The 19,329-nt window shown below is 47.2% G+C and overlaps 1 protein-coding gene across 1 annotated transcript in view; it reads left to right on the top strand.

The window, feature by feature from the left end:
• LOC119107977 (gamma-aminobutyric acid type B receptor subunit 2) overlaps window positions 1–19,329 on the top strand; it is a 100,801-nt gene that overhangs the window by 14,730 nt on the left and 66,742 nt on the right. The window contains exons 4-5 of the mRNA XM_037231565.1: window positions 2,191–2,361; window positions 12,751–12,855. Coding sequence (XP_037087460.1) covers window positions 2,191–2,361; window positions 12,751–12,855 — 276 coding nt within the window. The remainder of the gene's footprint in view (window positions 1–2,190; window positions 2,362–12,750; window positions 12,856–19,329) is intronic.

The raw sequence follows: 19,329 nt of genomic DNA, 5'->3' as shown, positions 1-19,329 counted from the left end.
CGCCTGAAAAGGCTGGCGTGTCTCGATGACTTCCGAATTATCCCGCATATTAAAGGGTCCATCATGACAGTGCGCAACGGCGCAGGAGATGGCGCCGAGACGTGCGGAGGAGCGGCCCGGTCCGTCTCGACACGACCAGCCGTCCTTCGCCTGATACACCGTTCTTCCCACCGCTTATAATATCGGGCACGCGGCGTGAGGGATGTGATGTGTCACTTTCGTGGAAGATGGATGATGCGTGCAAGATTAGGCTGTTTTGACTACGATTTCATGCATCTGCTTTCTGATGGCAACAACATTTTGCATCCATTGGAGCTAGAATTAGCTCATGCATTTTACCATTAGGATTAACACACATGATAGTCACTAGGTCTGCGTTCATTACGTGACATATCCAGTTTTATTGTGACTGCCCCCCCCCCCAAGTTATGAAATTAATCATGAAAACAAGCGCTGCAGAGTTGGGAATGGCTGAGTAGTCTTTAGCCCGGTATCAAAACAGTGGAAGTCGGGTACGACAAGGTGTTTAGCTGTGTTGAATTATCCACTCGCTCAACAGCTGGAAATATGAGCCAACACGTTGAGAGACATTGTGGTGGTCCCTTTGCTGTGAGGAGAGAAAAAGCATCACTGCTTTTCTCAGCGTTGGCACACCTGTCATGTGAAGAAAACATGAATCATTTTTTCGTTCCATCTAAATCCTATGGTAATTTGGAGAACATCCACACAAAATGAATTCATGAGACACATGTATCGATGGAAATAAGTATTAGTTACTTACTTAGTTATAAGTATTAGTGGGTATATATATATATACATATATATATATATATATATATATATATATAAGTACAAGTATAAGTATATATGGCCAGGCCGGCATAAACAAAATCGACGAATTATCGTGTCGGCACCTGAAGATGTTTCTCTGCTTGCGGAATCTTTCATGTCAGCTTATTTCAGAACTGGAACGGCGTTTTTAACTGCCTCACGGTACTCAAAGTTTTGCCATCACTTCTTTTGGGTCCCGTGCTGGCCAAACTGGGAATCGTTGTCTCGTTTTGCCGTGAAGAGCGTTTCCTATCATCGGGGAAACGGTGCCGGTGGTGGGCCATAACCTGACCGGTGAACTTGAGTTGCTGATTGTTCGCGGTCCGCCGTTTGTTAAAGTTTTGGAATCTCAGCAATTTCACTAGTCGCCACGCAGTCACCAGTGAAACAAACACTTCTTATAGAGTCAGAACTGTTGTTACTGCGGTTGACTTGTGTTTGTTGTGTTCTGAACATGTCTTTGTTGATGCCCGCAGTGTTATTAATCCTTGTAACTTTTCATCGCGTTATTACAGATGACCTGATTGAACGACATTTTCGTGAGCAGCATGAAATGACACGCAATTTTTTTGAGGCTGTGTTTGTTTTGGTAAACGCCTAATGAAGCACATTGATTTGTCCTTAACGTTTGCTTCGCTGCCAGCAAGCCTCGTGACACTAGAGTGGAAATAAATTTGATGTTTTTACACAACACCTATTTCCTGGCAAGGACATTATCCCTAAAGCGCATTCTCAGTAAGCTGAAGCGAAGGGTTTTGTGGAACATCAAAGTGAATCACACTTCGTCGTCAGCTCGCACGTAACATGTCACTACGCACAAGCATATGTCTGCATCCAGTGTCGTTATAGGTGGTGGAAATGTTTTCTAGTTATTATTATGGCGTGGTCCAATTGGGAAGTTTTTTAATGACATTCCAGCAACGTTTTGCAGATAAGAGATTTGTAAGCAGGTTCTTCAGCATATTAGAATTTGTCCTAGAAGTCTTTCATTTTGTCAGCAAATTTTATGAGCGTTTGCTCCAATTGTGTTCGCGCTCTTGTCAATCATGAAAGGTTTTAGAAACTTTACTTTAAACCATAGTGTGCAGTTTCGGATGCATCGATTATGACACTTTGATTGGAAAATTGTGCCAGGTAGCTAGCCAAATTTTGGAAACTAGCAACTGCGCTCATGTTCTTACTTTTTAAGGTTCAAACTCGTATCCATATCCCATCCAAACTATTCCCAAACTTGGTACCCATTGCACGGATTCACCCTTATGGTTTGAGCACCCGCGGTTTCACCAGGCTAATGAAAGCCTCTAGTTCAATAGCCCGTGCCACCCCTCATGACCAGGTTGTTCATGTTTTTGCTGACAGATGTCGTTCGGCTCTTTCTCACCGGCGCTCAGCGACCGTACATCATTCCCTCTGTTCTTCCGCACGTCTCCGCCAGAGTCGGCCCACAACCCTGCACGACTGGCCTTCGTAGCGTACCACAAGTGGGACGCTGTCGCAACTCTCAGCCAAAACTCGGACGAACATACGCTGGTGAGTTCCTAAACGTTCGCCAACTTTTTGGTGCTGCGAACATGGTTTGTCTCAGGTAAGACACGTGACCCACCTCAGCCATTAAACTTAAATGTTTCCATCACCAGAGCGGACTTTAAGATGCACGTGCATAATAACGTGCTCAGAGACCTCTGTGTACTCAAGGTCTCTCATGGGGTGTTTTGGTTGCCTGGGCCACTTCTGCTCACTGTCGACCTGGCTGACATTTGAGGGGCTCGAAGTCGGCAGCGTTTCCCATCACTGCTCAGAGGCATCACTAGCCAGCCGGTGCCACTACGGGCACCAATGGGCACCTCTGATTGCTGAGGGGCCCTTCTGGCCATTTAAGTTCTCATCTGGCTACTCAGGACTTCTGACACGTTTGCCGGCCCGTTTGGTTCCCCAGTCCTTTAACAGTGCAATGGCTGCCTTCCAGACGCTCGGAATATTGCTAGCTACTCTAGGCGCTTTTGACCGCTCCTACTGCCCACGAATCGTCCTGGCTGCTTGTGGGCCCTTCTGATTGATCGAAGGCCGCCCCGAGCTCTCAGCGGCCCTCCGGACGCGTAGTGGTCGAGACAAACGTGCAAGGCTTTCTTTTTAGCCCCCTCTTGGATCCTAAATAACCGGTCTAGCCGATGATGGGGCCCCATGGCCGCCAAGGGGTCCCCCGGCCACTTGCATGCACCGAAAGCGGCTCAGGGGCCACTGGCTGCTCAGGGTATGGCCGGAGATCCCGCGGCGGCTAGGGATCCCACCACTAGGCCGCGGAACACCTCCTGGACCTCATGTTTCCATGTCTTGAGCCTAGGGCTCCGAGGACTCCCAAACGAGGCTCAGGGAATCCAAAGAGGGGTCCGTTATGCTGTGTAGTTGCCCGGCAGGCCAATGTGAAAGCGGCGTCTTATGCAGAGGTGTGTCCACAGCAAACCCCAGGAGCACACTGGTGCACCTCTCTGCGTCAAACACGCGACTTTCCACTTGGAAGTGAAGCGACCAATCGGGAATTAGCTGCCGTAGTGCCCACTGGGCAACAGCCAATCGCATGGCAGTGTCGGACTGGTCACTGAAGGGCCTTTGTAAGCGCCAGCGGTTGTAGACGGCGCCAGGCAGACGCCGCGGCGGTGGGTCACGCCCCGGTCACGCGGCACGGGTCACCAGGGTCCCGTTCTTGATTGGAAAATGCTGCCAGATGCCCCGCCCCTCCAGGTAACAACCCATGACGTTTCACAGCTACGTCATCTACGTGATGGAAGGCGCTTTAAGTAACTCCCAAAGATGGAGGCTGGCAAAATCAGCTGTTTCCCAACAAGCACATCTGACGCGCAGCAGAGATGATATTGACGATTCGGGACAGTCAAATGCAAATACTTCAGAGGTGTCTTTTTCACTACAGCCGCCTATACCATAGCGACTTAACATAACGAAAAAATTATACCCGGGGTAAGGCAGATCATCGCCCTCGATTCAGAAAGATGTTACATTAACTGAGGCGTTGCGCGACTTATGTTGCAGGGCCGATGATATGTATAGATATTGACCAGCGCGATTTATGTTGCAGGAGCCAGAAAGTGACTAACACAGTGGTGCACTCGCCAACGTAGCGGTTCTGGCTCTGCCAAAGCGCCAACGTCGCGTAAACAAAACAGAGCATTATGTTCACGACGCGGTTCCAGGATATTATAACTAAGATTTGAAATCGCAGTTTCCCATCTCGCGCTAAGTTTTTTTTTTAATTTCCGGGTTAAGCTGGCTCATTATGTCAATCATGGCCAGCGTAGAGGCAACCGGAAGCGTCCGTTGGAAGATGTGATGCCTGGGCTGCAATACCTTGCAAAGCCTGTGCCCCACCACTCCCTTGGCGACAGGTTTGGAACTTCAAAAGCTGGGTCACGCTAGTACCTGACAATATGTTACAAATATGTTACTACCGCGCGGTGACGCCATCGCGTGGCCAATAAGAGCGCGGCAACATGAAACCCTCGCAGGCTTTGCGGCACGCGCCGGCTCCCCGGGTGTGGTTGGGGCCATCGACGGATCCTTTATGTTCATGTATGCACCCAGCAAGGAGATAGCAGCTGCTCATAAGAAGCATAACCACCGCCAAGCAGTACATCTACTGGCTGCTTGTGATCACCGCGGCGCACTCACTGATGTTCTTGCAAGGTTCCTGGGATCCGCCCACGATTTTCATTTTTTTTTTTTTAGAAGGCCCCCTCCGCTGCGACCTCAGGGAGCATCGGCGGCAGCATCTCCCATCTAACGCACACCTCATGGAGGACAGAAGCTTCCCCTTTCCCGGAGATCATCGCCCCTTCCTGAGACAACGATCACCTCATCCTCACCCAGCGCCACTTCAACATGACCATACAAAAAACACGTGTCAAAATTGAACATGCTTTCAGCATGCCGAAAACAAACTGCAGCAGCTAAAGCATTTATAAGTGAACAACATGGGCAATGTGGCTGAGGTCATCATTGCATTGATCATTGCACCATGCATCAATCGCTGCATTGTGCATCATGAGCACTGTGTAGGGGATGACGCAGCGCCTGCAGAGCCCCACGAGGCAGATTCCGTGGAATGGACCGACGGAAGTGCGCTGCTGCTTTCGGTTCAATGCATTTGAGATAATGATAGTCCATAGCTTGATGTGTACAGAACAGATTACCTCAAAATTATGCATATGGCCTTTATCTTCAATAACAATGTTCAACTATGACAATTTTATACTTCTGTCTTGCACTTCCACATGCTTCAATACCACTAGCAATCAATCAATGCAATTCACTTCACATCCAGGCACCTATTAATAGGGTATGCTGAATTGCATACCGGTGTGTAATCTGTTCACATTAATTTTAGGCAATGTCACCGTGACAGACTGTTCAACATTGGAGTTCCAAAATTCCACCATCTCCATGTTGTTCACAATCTGTCAGGCATGTTGCAGGTCAGTGGAGAAGTGATATAGAAAAAAATGCAACCATACCGATAATACAATTTCCATACCAATAACAGTCATGCTTACAGGTCGCACAACAGCAAGTTTGTACAGTGTAGCTATAATTATTAACAAGTTAACCTATTCCAACGCATGCCAGTGCTGTCTGGTTATCCAAAATAATAAATCAGACCATGAAACAAACCATCTTGCATTCGAGGCATGCTTTCATTTATTTAATGCAGTAGAACCTGGGCAAAGGGGCTACCTAGCAACACATGTAGGTGTACATTTGTGATTCAATGATGAAGTAGGCAATGATGGCTGACACATTAGTGTACCTACTGCGCCTCGGCCAGTTATTCCGTGACCTTCAATCCCTGACGACATATCATTAAGGGAAAGCAAATTATGCTGACTAGTGCATTTTTCAGCCAACAGTTGAAACTACTGTTTGGCACTAGCGTAACTTATGAATAGCAGATCCAACGTGCTCGAAGAAACCCTCCATATTCAACGCACCCCAGCCGCAAATGCGTCATGGGTGTTGCTATGCGTTGCTATGTAAATAACCACTAGCTACCGCACTTACTTTGCCTCTCGGCCAAGTAGGGACTGGACTTGGGCCGTGACGTCATAGGTAAGTCGGTAGCTACGTCATACATGAACTGGGCGTACTCGAAGTTCGGAATGGGCTTCCATGTGGTCATGAAGAACGGGGCCCGGAAGGCGTATGGGCTGGACCGCCAGGCCGGCCGGACGCGCCCACAGCACGGTGGGTCCAGGCTGCTCGATGCAACAGCTTCTTACGAGATGCGCAGCGCGAGAACAAAATAACTTATTAAACAAAAAGGCTAAAATAAGGTTTCGTCTTTAAAATGGACCTTGACATAGTACCATAGCCCCTCTAGCTGTTCGAAAGGCTCCGTCGGCTCCCCCTCTGACCACTCAGGGCTCTCAGGGCTCAGGGCTCAGGGCTCAGAGCTCTCGGGGCTCAGGGCTCAGGGCTCAGGACTCTCAGGGCTCAGGGCTCAGGACCTCTCAGGGCTCAGGCTCAGGGCTCAGGGCTCAGGGCTCAGGCTGGTCAGGCTCAGGACTCTCAGGGCTCAGGGCTCAGGGCTCAGGGCTCAGGGCTCAGGGCTCAGAGCTCATCAGGCTCAGGACTCAGGGCCTCAGGACTCTCAGGGCTCAGGGCTCAGGGCTCAGGGCTCAGGGCTCAGGGCTCAGGACTCTCAGGGCTCAGGGCTCAGGGCTCAGGGCTCAGGGCTCAGGGCTCAGAGCTCTCGGGGCTCAGGGCTCAGGGCTCAGGGCTCAGGACTCAGGGCTCAGAGCTCTCAGGGCTCAGGACTCAGGCCTCAGGACTCTCAGGGCTCAGGGCTCAGGGCTCAGGGCTCAGGGCTCTCAAGGCTCAGGGCTCAGGGCTCGGGCCGTCAGGTATCTGCGAAACGGCATAGACTTGCCTCGTGCCTTTAGGTCCAATTTAACCCTGGCTGAAATACATGACGACTACAAGACTGGTGCCCTGCATCGACCAGGAGAATCTAGGCACGGTCACACGGAACACTGAGGTGCCACTTGCCGTTTGGAAATGCTAATGATACCCTTAGGCGGCCCAACTCTGGTCTGAATAGCTTGAAGTTGGACTCGAATGTTGCTTTTCAAAACAGTGCCGCTGATAATCACGTCTTTATTCAAATTTCCGCGCACCCTCGGCGCGGATTTTTTGTGATTTCCTGTGGGTTCTGTTAGAAAGATTAATGAACCCGTAGACGATTTAATTCCAGTCTGAGTAGCATAGTGATGAGAGAAATACAAAGGAGAGAAACAACAGGTACTCAGTTTGTTTTGACCACAAAGAGGCGCGACAAAAAAGGTGGGTCCCAGGAACATTACAGATGTGTTACGCCGATAGGAGGGGAGGGGGGGGGGGGAAGCAAAGTTTTGAAACCTAGAAACACACGTCGGCCGTTTGTTCAAAGGGCGACATGCACTCAACTAAAACAAAAATGCGCGTCTGCGGAGTGTCAACGTGAACAACGAAATTCGAGTTAAAGGTCCGCATGAAAACCGTGATGGAGTGGGATCGGGCCGGTGGTTATTCATTTGTGGCAAATTGGTGTAAACACGTATCAGATAATTGCTGCAGCATTGGCAAATGCTTAAGGTTATGCCAAAATGCTGTAACCCCAGATCGTCGAAGTGGGTGGCATGCTTCAAAGTTTCACCATGTGTGTATGCTAGTTTTTCACCAAAAGCTCCATGTCTTTTGAAAAAATTGACATCAGTGAACGTGTCTTGATGAAATGCCACCGAGGCGTCATTACAGATGTTTTACAGTGTGCGTCCTGAAATTGGGAGTGTGGGGCCTTTTCTGCTGAACTGGGCCCCAATGGCCCGGAGTCCCTGGATCCTGAACTCATCCCACCCTTCATTTTCCGGCACCGATATTTAGCTGCAGCTGTTATCTGTCCAGCCAGCCGCAACATGACAAAGCTCAAATATAACCCGTCTAATGTCTCAGCGGTACGAATTTATTCTGAAAAACTTTCAGAGACATTTTCTCACGACGCTCGCTCTCACGCGGTCGCCACCCGCCTCCTGATGTCCCGCCGCCTGCGCCTGGTGTCCCACCATCTACATCTGCAGTGGCCGATGCCGTTCAATTTGCGGAAACTTTGACCCCGGTCACAGCTATTTTGCTCCTAAGATTGCTCGTGAACAGGCCAATAATGTATGTAATTTGTTTCGCACGTCAATTCTGTGAAGGGATGGATGTTTTCAGGCAAACGTGGCCCGGCCTTTTCTTAATTGTGACCCCATTTGGATCCACACTTCTCGACGCTCATGAAAACTCTCACCCTTTTCAGGCAAGGGGTACGGTATCGTTCCCAAACGAGAGCTGAAGGGACATTCGGTCCCAGCGCAGGATGTATACCGGCTGCCATTCCGGCGACGCCGGGGGAGGGTTCGTTGATCGTTTCGGGGGCCCTTACAGACATCCATCATACATCTGTCCCTTCCCTGATGCGGGAGGCCCTCTGACCCGGGCAGTCGGCCCCAACCGATAAAGGAGCTCTTCTTGATGTAGCAAGAAACCCTTACCGCCATCAGCGGTCCAAAAATTGGCGTAGAGACTTGCAGTAGTGTGATTTGCTATGCAGGATGTGTAGGTTGCAGTATGTGATGTTAATGGTTTGCTTTGTGTGGTTATGGAATTATCAGTTTTTGCCATACCGAAACGGTGGTGAACATTTTCCACAATGAGAGATATTTCGTTTGCATGATCACGTTCACTTTCTGTTTTCAAGTGTGTCAGTTGCTCCACGAAACTTGCGAATCCCGCCAGCCTAAGAACACCCCTAGTTTATGCTTGAAGCGTGCGTAGCATAACGTAAACGTAATTTTGGTAGTTTCCGTATGGGACTGCGAAAGGAACTGTTTGTCAGAGATGGGGACGATATAGTGGCCCCTGGGGGCGGACGGCTTCATCCACGAAACCGAATGGATGCGGCGCACGCACAGACGTGTTTTAGGGTTGATATTCGCTGCCAGCTGAATAACAGCTCATTTTGGCGTCGCGACGAGCACGCAACGTCACTATAATTTGCTTTGTTACCGGTTTATGGGCTGGATGTCAAGCCATAATTGCATTATGGATGATGAGAGGCCAGATGGTGATGTTGATTAAGACACCGTAGGTAAGTAATAAGTAAGCGCATCAATTATGCTAATGATCACCGTGAGCCACCGCTCCGCATCGCCGTACGTGGCCAATACCTCTAGCAGCGTATTTTTCATCAGCATCATTTGCGCTCCACGCCAAGCGCACCCATGGTGCCCGTTTAAGTCAACTCGCCTTGACTTTGTTCTCCACTGATGAAGTCTGTAGTCAGCGTTATATACGCTTTTATTTTGTGCACATACATTTTTATGTCGTTGCTTGAGCATCATTGGGTCGCTACATCGCGGCTTTCATCGCTCTTTTGCGTAATTCATTTGCAGCCACATAGCAAAGATATATTTTGACAAGCAATTCATTAAGTTATTTTTACTCGAAGGGAGTCTTCCACATTTACGTGTTTAAACTGAGATTGCCACTTTCAAGATAATTATCCGCATCTCGCAATTATCTGTTTTGGACTTCAAATTCTCGCGTTTCTGAGAAAGAAGCTTGCAAACTTGTGCAAAGCACTTTGCGCCGCCCAATTTGACGTCACCCAGCGATGTATGACGACAGAGAAGCGCCACACTAATTCCGCCTCCTCAATAATCGCATTGTGCCCAGAGTCAAGCCAAATATGGCTTTTGAGATATTCGTGTCTGGAGGACGTCAGCACGGATAGTCGCATGAACGGACCGCAGTTGGCTTTCAACCAGCTTAAACGTGAAATGCACATTTCGAAAATGAACTGTGCTTTTGTACACAGTACAGGGATTCGGGAAGTGCTTCCTGCCATTTCCGACATGAGACTGGAAATTGGATGACTTAAAGGGAATTTCCCACATTTGTATGGGGTTTTGAGCTGAAATGGTTATCTTGAAGATAATTCGTTACAGTTCATAGCCCTGGCCTTTCTAAGGCCGAAACCCTTCTAGATTGTGAACTACGCACTCGCGGAGATGTGCAGACTATTTCGGAGAGAGTATTTCAAGGTCACCCAGGCATCCATAACGCCACAACAACGTCAGTCCAATCTTGTCATTGCATTTGTCATGCGGCGTTCAAGTGCAAGGAGTACATGTGCTCAAGCCGTTCAGATCCGGTGTCTGCGAGCACGATATCCATATATGGTGAACGTCAATTGGCTCTCAATTATTGCTGAGCAGCCTGTGCAAATTGCAAGCACAAGTCACGTTTTATGCCACATGATATAAGAAGTAAGACATTATTACTGGCTACTAAGGTGCTAAGTAAGACTTGTGATAGCATAACTCCAGAGTAGCGCCATAACACCGAGTATGTGAATACAAGTAACTTTTTAAACTCACGGACAAATATGCAAGAACATTACGAGAAAGGGCCGCGTGTCGATCACGTTTTCGCACAAAACGTGACCGACACTTGGCCGCTACATAAGATGAGAAGTCGAACATGGTTGCTAATAGAATAACTCAAGAATGGCACCATAACCAAGTATGTGAAGTGCCTGGATGGCGATTTCGCACGGATAGTTTGGCAGCACCTGATCGTTATACAAACGTTACTCGACGCAATCAGGCAACGACGCATTGAGGAGCTCGTCGACTTAAATGGAGAAAGGGTTTTGCTTTTGAACAATCGTTGCATTCAAAAGTGCACCAATAGTTAAAGCGAGTTTTTTGTGTCATATCTGATGTTTGTCTCAATAGGTTCAAATAAGGTGCATTCCCTTTACGCGGAAGAAACCAGGGCACATTTTGGCAGAAGTCTTTAGGTTGGAGTTGAATTGCTCACATCACTGCTTCTTGAAAAGTTCCACAATATCTGATCGTCTATCATTCCTTTATCACCATTGAGGCTGCTCCAAAACCTAAAACAACAAAATGGAAGCAGCACGGACATGTTCTTATTCATGCTAATTGCATAACAAGGACACGATTTGATCACATTCAGCATACATATTACCTTGACCTTCCTCATCTCTGACCGGTGCAAAAATATTGCAGCTTGATGGTGCGCTTTTGTGTGTGTGATACCGGGTAATTAACAAAGCATTAAAGTATTTAAATAACAAAGTTACACAAAGCGATTCACTCAGAAGCTTAGAAAGGATGTTCCACGTTGGAAGTTATTGAGGTCAGCATCATATATAATGGATAAAGCTCAATGGCAACCATTGACATGCTGTTAAAAGAAATTTTACACATGCATTCGAAAGCCAGCACCACATATGAGGAAATAAGCTCACCTATAGGTATTGGTATGCATGTATGTAGAAAAGACCGCTCAACCCGACACGATATGTCTTAGGAATGGAAAAAAAACAACAATGGATGCTGCCACTTGCCCCCAACATACTTAAGGTCTTCTTTGCTAAAAAAACAAAAAAAAACACAAGTTCTGGAAAAATCACTGTCTGTGAATCTGCTCATTCCCGCCTACTTTAATTAACATCAATGGATCTGTTATAGCGTTTAGCCTTCGGCATTGCTACCAAGGCATCGCGAACAAACATTTTGGCATGTGTTGGTCACAATAAGCAGGACTACTGTCCGATGTATTTTGTATGGCGCAACTTGGGCCCTTCCATGGGCCAACTTTTGGCTTAAGTCACAGCGTCTTATGTTCGAGACTTGTCTCAAAACCGGTCCTACAACCGGGCTTGGTCCCAAAGCTGAACAGTTTTGACCACCATCAGCGTGCTGTAGTTGGCGCATTCATCTACACCATGAAGTTGGTTTCATGTCTTCACCTACTCTGATCGCTGAAGTATGGCACAAGCTCTAAACCCATCCAAATTGGATGGATTTCATGGGTCCGAATGGTTTGCGCACGGGAACGGCTGACCCTCTGCACACACCAACTCACATTTTTGTCTGCACCATTGTTCGTTTTTTCCTCCCTCAGATATATTGGTGTCGTTTTGTTGCGCGCTGGTTCATCCAAACCTAGATCTGATTTGAACCTGTGGTCTTAAGCTTTTTGTTTTTTTTTAGAATTGTTTTCTTACGCCATGTTAGACGGGGGGGGGGGGGGAGGAATTCCAAGAGATGTAGCAATGTGGCATGCAGAATCCGTCTCATCAGACGGCTTACATGCCAATGCCTCACAATTTACGCAGCACAACTGGGGCATTTCACAACTCCATGAAGGCGTTACACTCTAAAGTCTTCAAAATCTTACAAGTACGTTTGAGATAGTCTCATGCCGCAAAGATGCTTGTGCGAATCATATCCTTCTCCGAGCGGCCAAAAAGTTGTTGCCTCGGGCGTTTTGGAGGGGTCACGCCGCAGGCCTGTCTTTGACGATTTAAAAGTTATCGCCAGATGATCCGAATCGATAAAAGTTTGACGTTAGTGAACTGATAAAAATGTAACGGAAATTACGGTGCTTTTAAAATTCCCATTTCGCTTGATGGTGATGGGGACGGTAACTCCGTATGTCTCGGTACTGGATGGAGATGCTAAGATGCGATAAACAACATTCGATTGAATGGGCGGTTTCAAGGAATAAACTGTCACAATGCTTGTGGTCTAGTCAAGTTTATTTGAGGTCGGTTTGTTGATAGATGTATTACGGTTATGGTTCACGCGCTTAGGGTGCATAGAAGTTCACGCGATATGGTGTCGAATTAATCAAAATGCACGCTGTTGTAAGCATTACAAACATTGTGGTGCATCACTGAGATAGTACCACGAGCCAGTTGATCAAGGTGGTGGAAGTCCAAGAGAAGCGCATTTTTATGAAAATTGCTCTGTCCGCACCAAAGAACGTTCCCCTTATTACCTGATGTACCGCTTCCAGGCGATCAACGACTTGGTCACCGAACTGGAAAACAATAACATCACGTTGCTGGCAACAGCGACATTCGACATCAACGACTACCAAGAACAGCTGCAAACACTCAAGGTGATGTGCACTCATTCTGTATCCTCCATTGTCGCTTGGATGTCTGTGTTTGAGAATATACGCTGAGCTTGTCACGGTATAGATATTCAGAAAACGTTCGCTCACTTGCTCTTTTCTTTTCATTTCTGGCGCTTGCTTCCTCACTTATCGTCAACTTTGCTTCGTTAAGCCCTTGCATGGCAGCATCTCGCTGCAAACCTGAGATCAATGTAGCACAATGTCCGTGCGCTCGAAACATGTGGAAAAGTGCTAGCAAAGTGTTTAGGAAAATTTTACCCCCATTTAATCGTGCAAGAGGGCCTCCTCCTGACGTTGATCATGGTCTGCGCCAAGAAATTCCACGACTATGATCTACACCTGTTTATTGCGGACGCATCCAAAGCAAAGCACCCCAACGCAATTCCCAGCAGCCCTGATCCCAGTTCTTCTACACAGTGTTCTCCATACCTGCGCATCGAGGGCAAATCACGCCCTGAACTTGATGGCACCGCAGTGGGGTCATAAATTATGACGTTGGTAATCTTTTGCTCTGAGATATGGACTGGTTGTGGCGACGACTTGGTGACTGTCGATAGGCTCATCGCTCCATAATCGACTGTGACAGACCTTTTGGGCAATGAGTGGTCGCTCTCTCCAACGTGTGATCAGGGAATGATTTTATTCGAAGTGGACCGATGCGACACATCTGGACCTCTTGAACCCACAGTTTCCTCATTATCCCCACTTATCCCGTTTGCTCGTTCTTGAAGTCTCGCGACAGAGGCTCCCTCCCTTTGAGAAATATATTTACGAGCGGTTTTCCATTAGGAATGACGCCCTATCACGTCTCTCTCTCTCTCTCCCTCTCTCTCTCTCTTTCTCTCTCTCTCTTTCTCTCTTTCTCTCTCCCCTTTCTCTCTATATCTCTCTTTTCGTCCCTATTTCTGTTTCTCTTTCCAATTAGTTAGTTATATCGGCATGCTCTTCTTACGTGTGTTGCCTGCAAATCTATTTCTGCCTCGTCTCTTATTTTTGCCTTGCCTCATCTTTCATGAGAGGTTCTTACTTTTAACATTCTCTTAAGAGAGTACTCTCCAGATCACCGGCATGTTCTCCGTTGACGATTTACTCTACAAAGTTGAGATCCATGGCACGTTGCATCATGTCCAAGGGCCTCCAGTTTTGTTATGGACCAATCTTTCCCCGAAACTGACATGCGTTTATTGACCTATATTGCCTTTGGTAGCCTTAAGTCCGCTCATAGATTGCCTTGAGGGACAGATCTTGTCAACATTTTTAGTTTTTTTGTCTTCAGGACAAATATTTAATTTTATAACCGACGCCGAGATTAGCTTCCCCTCCTGCAGCGGGCTAGTTTCGCCAAAAATACCATGTCTGGGGACAGACGCATGGGGAACCATACACAAATGCCAAAAAATTATCCCCAAATCTGACTTACGTCCTGTCTCAAAGTTGCGTGCGCGGAGGAAGCCCGCTCAACTGAATAGAAATCCCCACTGCAGTTCCTGGCGGAGTTAGGCATGGATGTCGCTCCCCACCCTCACTAACTGGGCCGTGGGGCTCCTCGGCGAGACTCGGACTTCTCCACACATTGGAGTGATCCACCAGCCGGGCTTGGCGCCTTGGCCGGGCGTCTTCACCAGCCGCTGGTCGTGCCACTCCCTAGAGACTCACAGCGGCAGCCAATTCACGATTTATGTCCCCCGGGGATCATCCTCGCCGCATTGGATCGTTAATGCTTTAATTTAGATTGAGCCCGCTTAGCATGGGCGTGTAAATATTTGATGGGTGCGCGGTTCTGCTGAGTGGGCGACGGATCGCAGAACGCACCTCTGGAGAGAGGTCCGAGTGGAACGGGCCGCTGCCACGTGCCTCGACTGCCGGAAATACGTGGCAAAAGTTTATGCGGTACGTGCCGGCATGAGTGGTGACATACCGGACGAGGTGACATACATGGGTGGTGACATACCGGACTCACGTGGGGTGCTGGATATGCAGTATATGATGCATTGAAAACGGGTTCACTTGGAAGTAAATCCAATTGCAGAAATTAACTTACAGAAATTTACACCACACAAAACGCTTGGCCGTAGAAGTGCCAAGTGGCAAAACGACTGGAAGAAATGAGATGGTATATTTCTGTTGGCGCGCATAAATCCCATTTAAACAAAAGGAAACCATTTTTAGTCGTTGCAAACCGCATTGCTTTAGTACCGTGTTAGTGTTCACGGCTTTTTGGAGGCGTTGCTAGCGCATTAAGCTGGCAGCTGTTGACTGCATAAGCTTGCTCTGGACACATTGATAACTGAGATGGACTGTTGGTTGTGTTTGGGGTGCGATAGCGCAGCAGTTAAGCCGCGCGTCTGAGGGGCCAGAGGAGCGGGTTTCCACCCCGCCGTGGCCGCCCTTCCTGCCAGGGTGGGAGGCAAGGGCTGCCATATGGCCTCAGCAGCTACGTGCGTCGATAGTCTCAACTGGCAGTTGTTGTGTTGAACAGTGGGTTTGACGTAAAACATTTAGATGCGCCTTGTAAGGTCGCTGACCTATGGTTTCAGCGAAGTCAATTTCTAGGAAATCGGTTATTCTGATGCGACAACGGAGTGTTAGACGAAGCCACACGTCTATGAGATGTTTTCTTAGGCAACACAAATATTGAATGAGCAAATTAAGTTGACCTAAGGTCAGGTATGAAGGTCAAACCAACGTCAAACCCAACCTGTTTTATTGTTTTAGGGCTTGCTGTATGGGAGAGTTGCTGGTACTCATTCCAAATTTATTGATAGCAGGAAACGCCTTACACATCTTCCATGGACTTCTCAGAGGTCAGAATAGGTCATTGACCTAAAATGAGCGAAGTCAAAATTTGTTTTTAAAAACATGCTCTCTAACGTTATCTTTGTCGCTTATTCAAGTGCAAAACTCAGAGCAGTCTTGTAGGATTGTTGCCACTATGACCTTTAAAAGGTCAAACAAGGTCACTGACCTTAAATGAACATGAGACCTTTTGCTTAGAAACGGTTATATAGGTTCTGTGGGCACTTAAGAGACCAACCTGAAATTTGACATTGTTTGACCTTATTTGACCCGAAGATCATGACCTAGGAACCTCAAAATTTGGACTAAGTGCGTTCACGTAGAGGTCAACACACCCTGTGAATTTGGTGTTTCTAGCTCTTTTAGTTTCCGAGATCTATGGGGGGTGGGGTCGAAATGACCCCCGAGCGAAGGGTATCCAGCCGGCCACCCGAGCGCGTGTTAATCCTGATCGTCGCCAGTGCCATCACAGCACCGCGCCCGAAGTGTCCCAAGTCCACATTGGCCGTCTGATATAACCCGAGGACTCTACCTGTATCTGATATCAAGTCGACCTAATGTAGACGGAAACGAAGAAAGGATGAATTTGTTATTATGATATGGTGGTGCGCACGGCCGAAAGGTTGGGTCGGAGCAAATATGGACTTCCTGAGTTTGTAAACAAACAGTACACGTACCGATATATAACAAATATCGTGGAAGGGTTGCTGGTCTACCGTCTAACCCAGGCCCGGCCAAAATTCACTTTTCCTACGGTTTTTGGAGTACAAGTCATAAGCGAACGCTTCAGCTACATAAAAGCTTGAGTGCCTGTTTATGCATGAAGTTGGCATCTTGCGTTCAAATTAAAAGTGTTGATCTCCCAAGATTAGTGACTTAAGTCAGGTGAAGGAGGCCAACCGTTATAAACTTTGAGCAGGCATACCTTTTTTGCGGGCCATTTGCCAGTGTTCAAAGTTACATTGCTATAGAACATGGTGGTTCCTACATTTTGTATAGTTTAAAAAATTTGAAACAGACGTCGTCATTGACCTGAATTCAGGTTCATGTTTGCTATGTTTTGCGAACAATGCTAATGTGTATGTATTTTTGTGTAATTTTGGTGTTTGAGTATGAGGACAAGAGTACTTGCAAAACCATCATATGACCCCAGAGCATAAGACCTTGGCCCAGTTCATAACCTGCTATTATGGGAGCCTTCTGTAAAACCAACTCTGAGCTCAAAATAGACAGTTTTACGAGGTAATTTTGGACGCAGTATTCGAAAACTCCAATGAAACGTAGTGATATCATTTTGAGGCAAAATGGGGTTACATTAGATCACGTGACAGATCATATAGTGATTTCAAGGTCACAAGAGGTCATCCAAGGTCAATGAACAATGTTGTCAGCAGTGGAGAGGCTTGAAGGACGAGTGCAACGCGTGTAGCCACCTCCTTGTCGTGTATATAAAGCTGATGACGTATAATTTCATGGACCAAGGACCTGTTCTCAGCTTGTTACAAATACATGACGAGCGTTGGCGGTACTATATGGACAACAGCTATGCGATATTGAGTACCTGTAGATGTGCAACACACTATTTCCTACTGTATGAAAGCATTACACTGGTCACATGGTCTCGGTTTAGCACTTAAACGTTCTGGTCTGGTGGCCTATTAATTTAACCTAAGTTGGCTTCTGATGACCTCTAGGTCAGACTGCAATGGTGTTGCTGCGTCTGGAATATTATTGTTTCACAGCTTCACTTCATAAATTAAACTTACTCACAAGCACCTTATGAAAACGCATAGTTTGCGAAGAATGTTGGCAGACCAACTTTTAACGGTGACCTTATCTGAACCGATCATTGTAGGGGTACAGAAATAGTCGAAATGGACACCTCACAGTCCTAACACTCATTTACGTGCCCTCAATGTCCGTCTTTCCTTATTCACATATATTTTAACTGCATCTACTACAACGACCATTTTTAACCTTTCGTTCCCTTTGGTGACCCCACATATGACTTAAGGTAATGATTCGGTTCGCATTTTTCATGATGTGATGAGACCTTCACAACAGTAGCCGTATTTTTCTCACACGGCGTCTGCAAGCTGAGGATCCCAAAGTGGAAGTCATTGTCCCTCCCCCTCGGCCGGGCGCAGGTTAAGAGTGCAGTCTATTAGCATTACTACCAAACAGACGGGTGTCTTGATCCTACAGATGAAACCTGGAATCACGGCTCGTGGCTCTTGATCTTGTCTCAAATTTTTCAAGAATTCCACAAGCAAATTTTATGTACACGCAGACATTACCTGAATTGTGCTGAACGCAAGGATATGAATCCTGTGCTTCCAGCTCCAGGCGACACCGTAGAAGACACCAATGCAGGTGTGTGAAAACTTCCAACAATACTTGTCAGAAAGCGCGTGCTTGGCTTATTTATAGCATCTTTGCTAGCGCTTTTCAACTTGCTATTTCAAGTGGAACACCCTGTAGCTACCAAGCGCAAGATTTCGCTGAGGCCAATCCACTGATGTCTCCCATCAACCTGTATTCGTTATGGATTTGGAATCATACGAAAGTCGCCTGGACCCTTTATCCTACTGTTTGCGCTATGCGATGCGACGAATCCAGCCGAGGGTTAAAGGAAGTGTGTGTGATGTTTTCGATTTTCCAAATACACGCCTAAGGGGAGTTTTGCATCTATATATGGCCAATTTTGGTGCCTAAATGTACGTTTGGGTCTTGCAACAGTTTTTTTATTTATTTATATCGATCACATTGATGGCTGTGCATGAACGAATGTAATGTTAAAAAGTGAAGCAATCAGCGGGCAGGAAAAGACGAATGCATTGGCTTATATGTGGCGAGTAACTGCGTGCCAGTGACATGGCCATTACCTTGGTTGCTGCGGTCTCGTGCGTATGGGGAGAGCGCTGGCGGTGTAGAACGGTACGCACTTGAAGATTCCTTGCGTAATTTGAAACGGAAAAACATCATAGGCTGAACATGCCAGGTATACCAGCGACGTTGCAGCGATCATTTCAGCGCAGGTACCTTGTTAAATTGAACGCTGAATTGGGTGCGCGTGCATTCGGAATTCAATCATTTATTTCAGGGTATAGGTATCTTAACCGCCTATAGCCGCTGCCAAAACAGCATAGAACAATCACATTTTCCTAGCGCCTAGTGCAGCCGATTGACACGACACAATACTTGCGCCACATCTTAGTATGAAGAAGGCCAACATGAATTAATCGCAGTGCTTTTCAAATGACCAGCTTTACCATACGTCGAACTCCGTGCACCCTCAGCCCTCAGCTGAATGTAAAAAAGGATGGCATGTCACATCACAATGGCCGCCGCCATCGCTGCGTCGCAAGCTACTGTCAGCGCTGACAAGATTTCCTCGAAAAGCCATCGGCTACCGCTAACAATACCTTTTCAATGATTTCGATGTGTTTAGTTGTGAATATTGCTTGTAGCTACCCGATCCCCTCGTTCCTCCATACAAACCAAGGCAAATTCAAGGGCTGTTACAAAGCTCGTCAGTGCAGGCGAATTGGTAGAAACCAATGACACCACAATTTTAACTAAAAATTCCTTCCCATCCCACGTCCATAGTCAAAAATCCCAACCTGACTAGACACACTCCATTTCATTTGGCTCATGGCT

Source organism: Pollicipes pollicipes, unplaced genomic scaffold (genome assembly GCF_011947565.3).
Source record: "Pollicipes pollicipes isolate AB1234 unplaced genomic scaffold, Ppol_2.1 Scaffold_6686;HRSCAF=7923_pilon_pilon_pilon, whole genome shotgun sequence".
Taxonomy (NCBI): domain Eukaryota; kingdom Metazoa; phylum Arthropoda; class Thecostraca; order Pollicipedomorpha; family Pollicipedidae; genus Pollicipes; species Pollicipes pollicipes.
The sequence above is the reverse complement of the archived record's forward strand: the minus strand, read 5'-3'. Positions and strand labels throughout refer to the sequence as shown.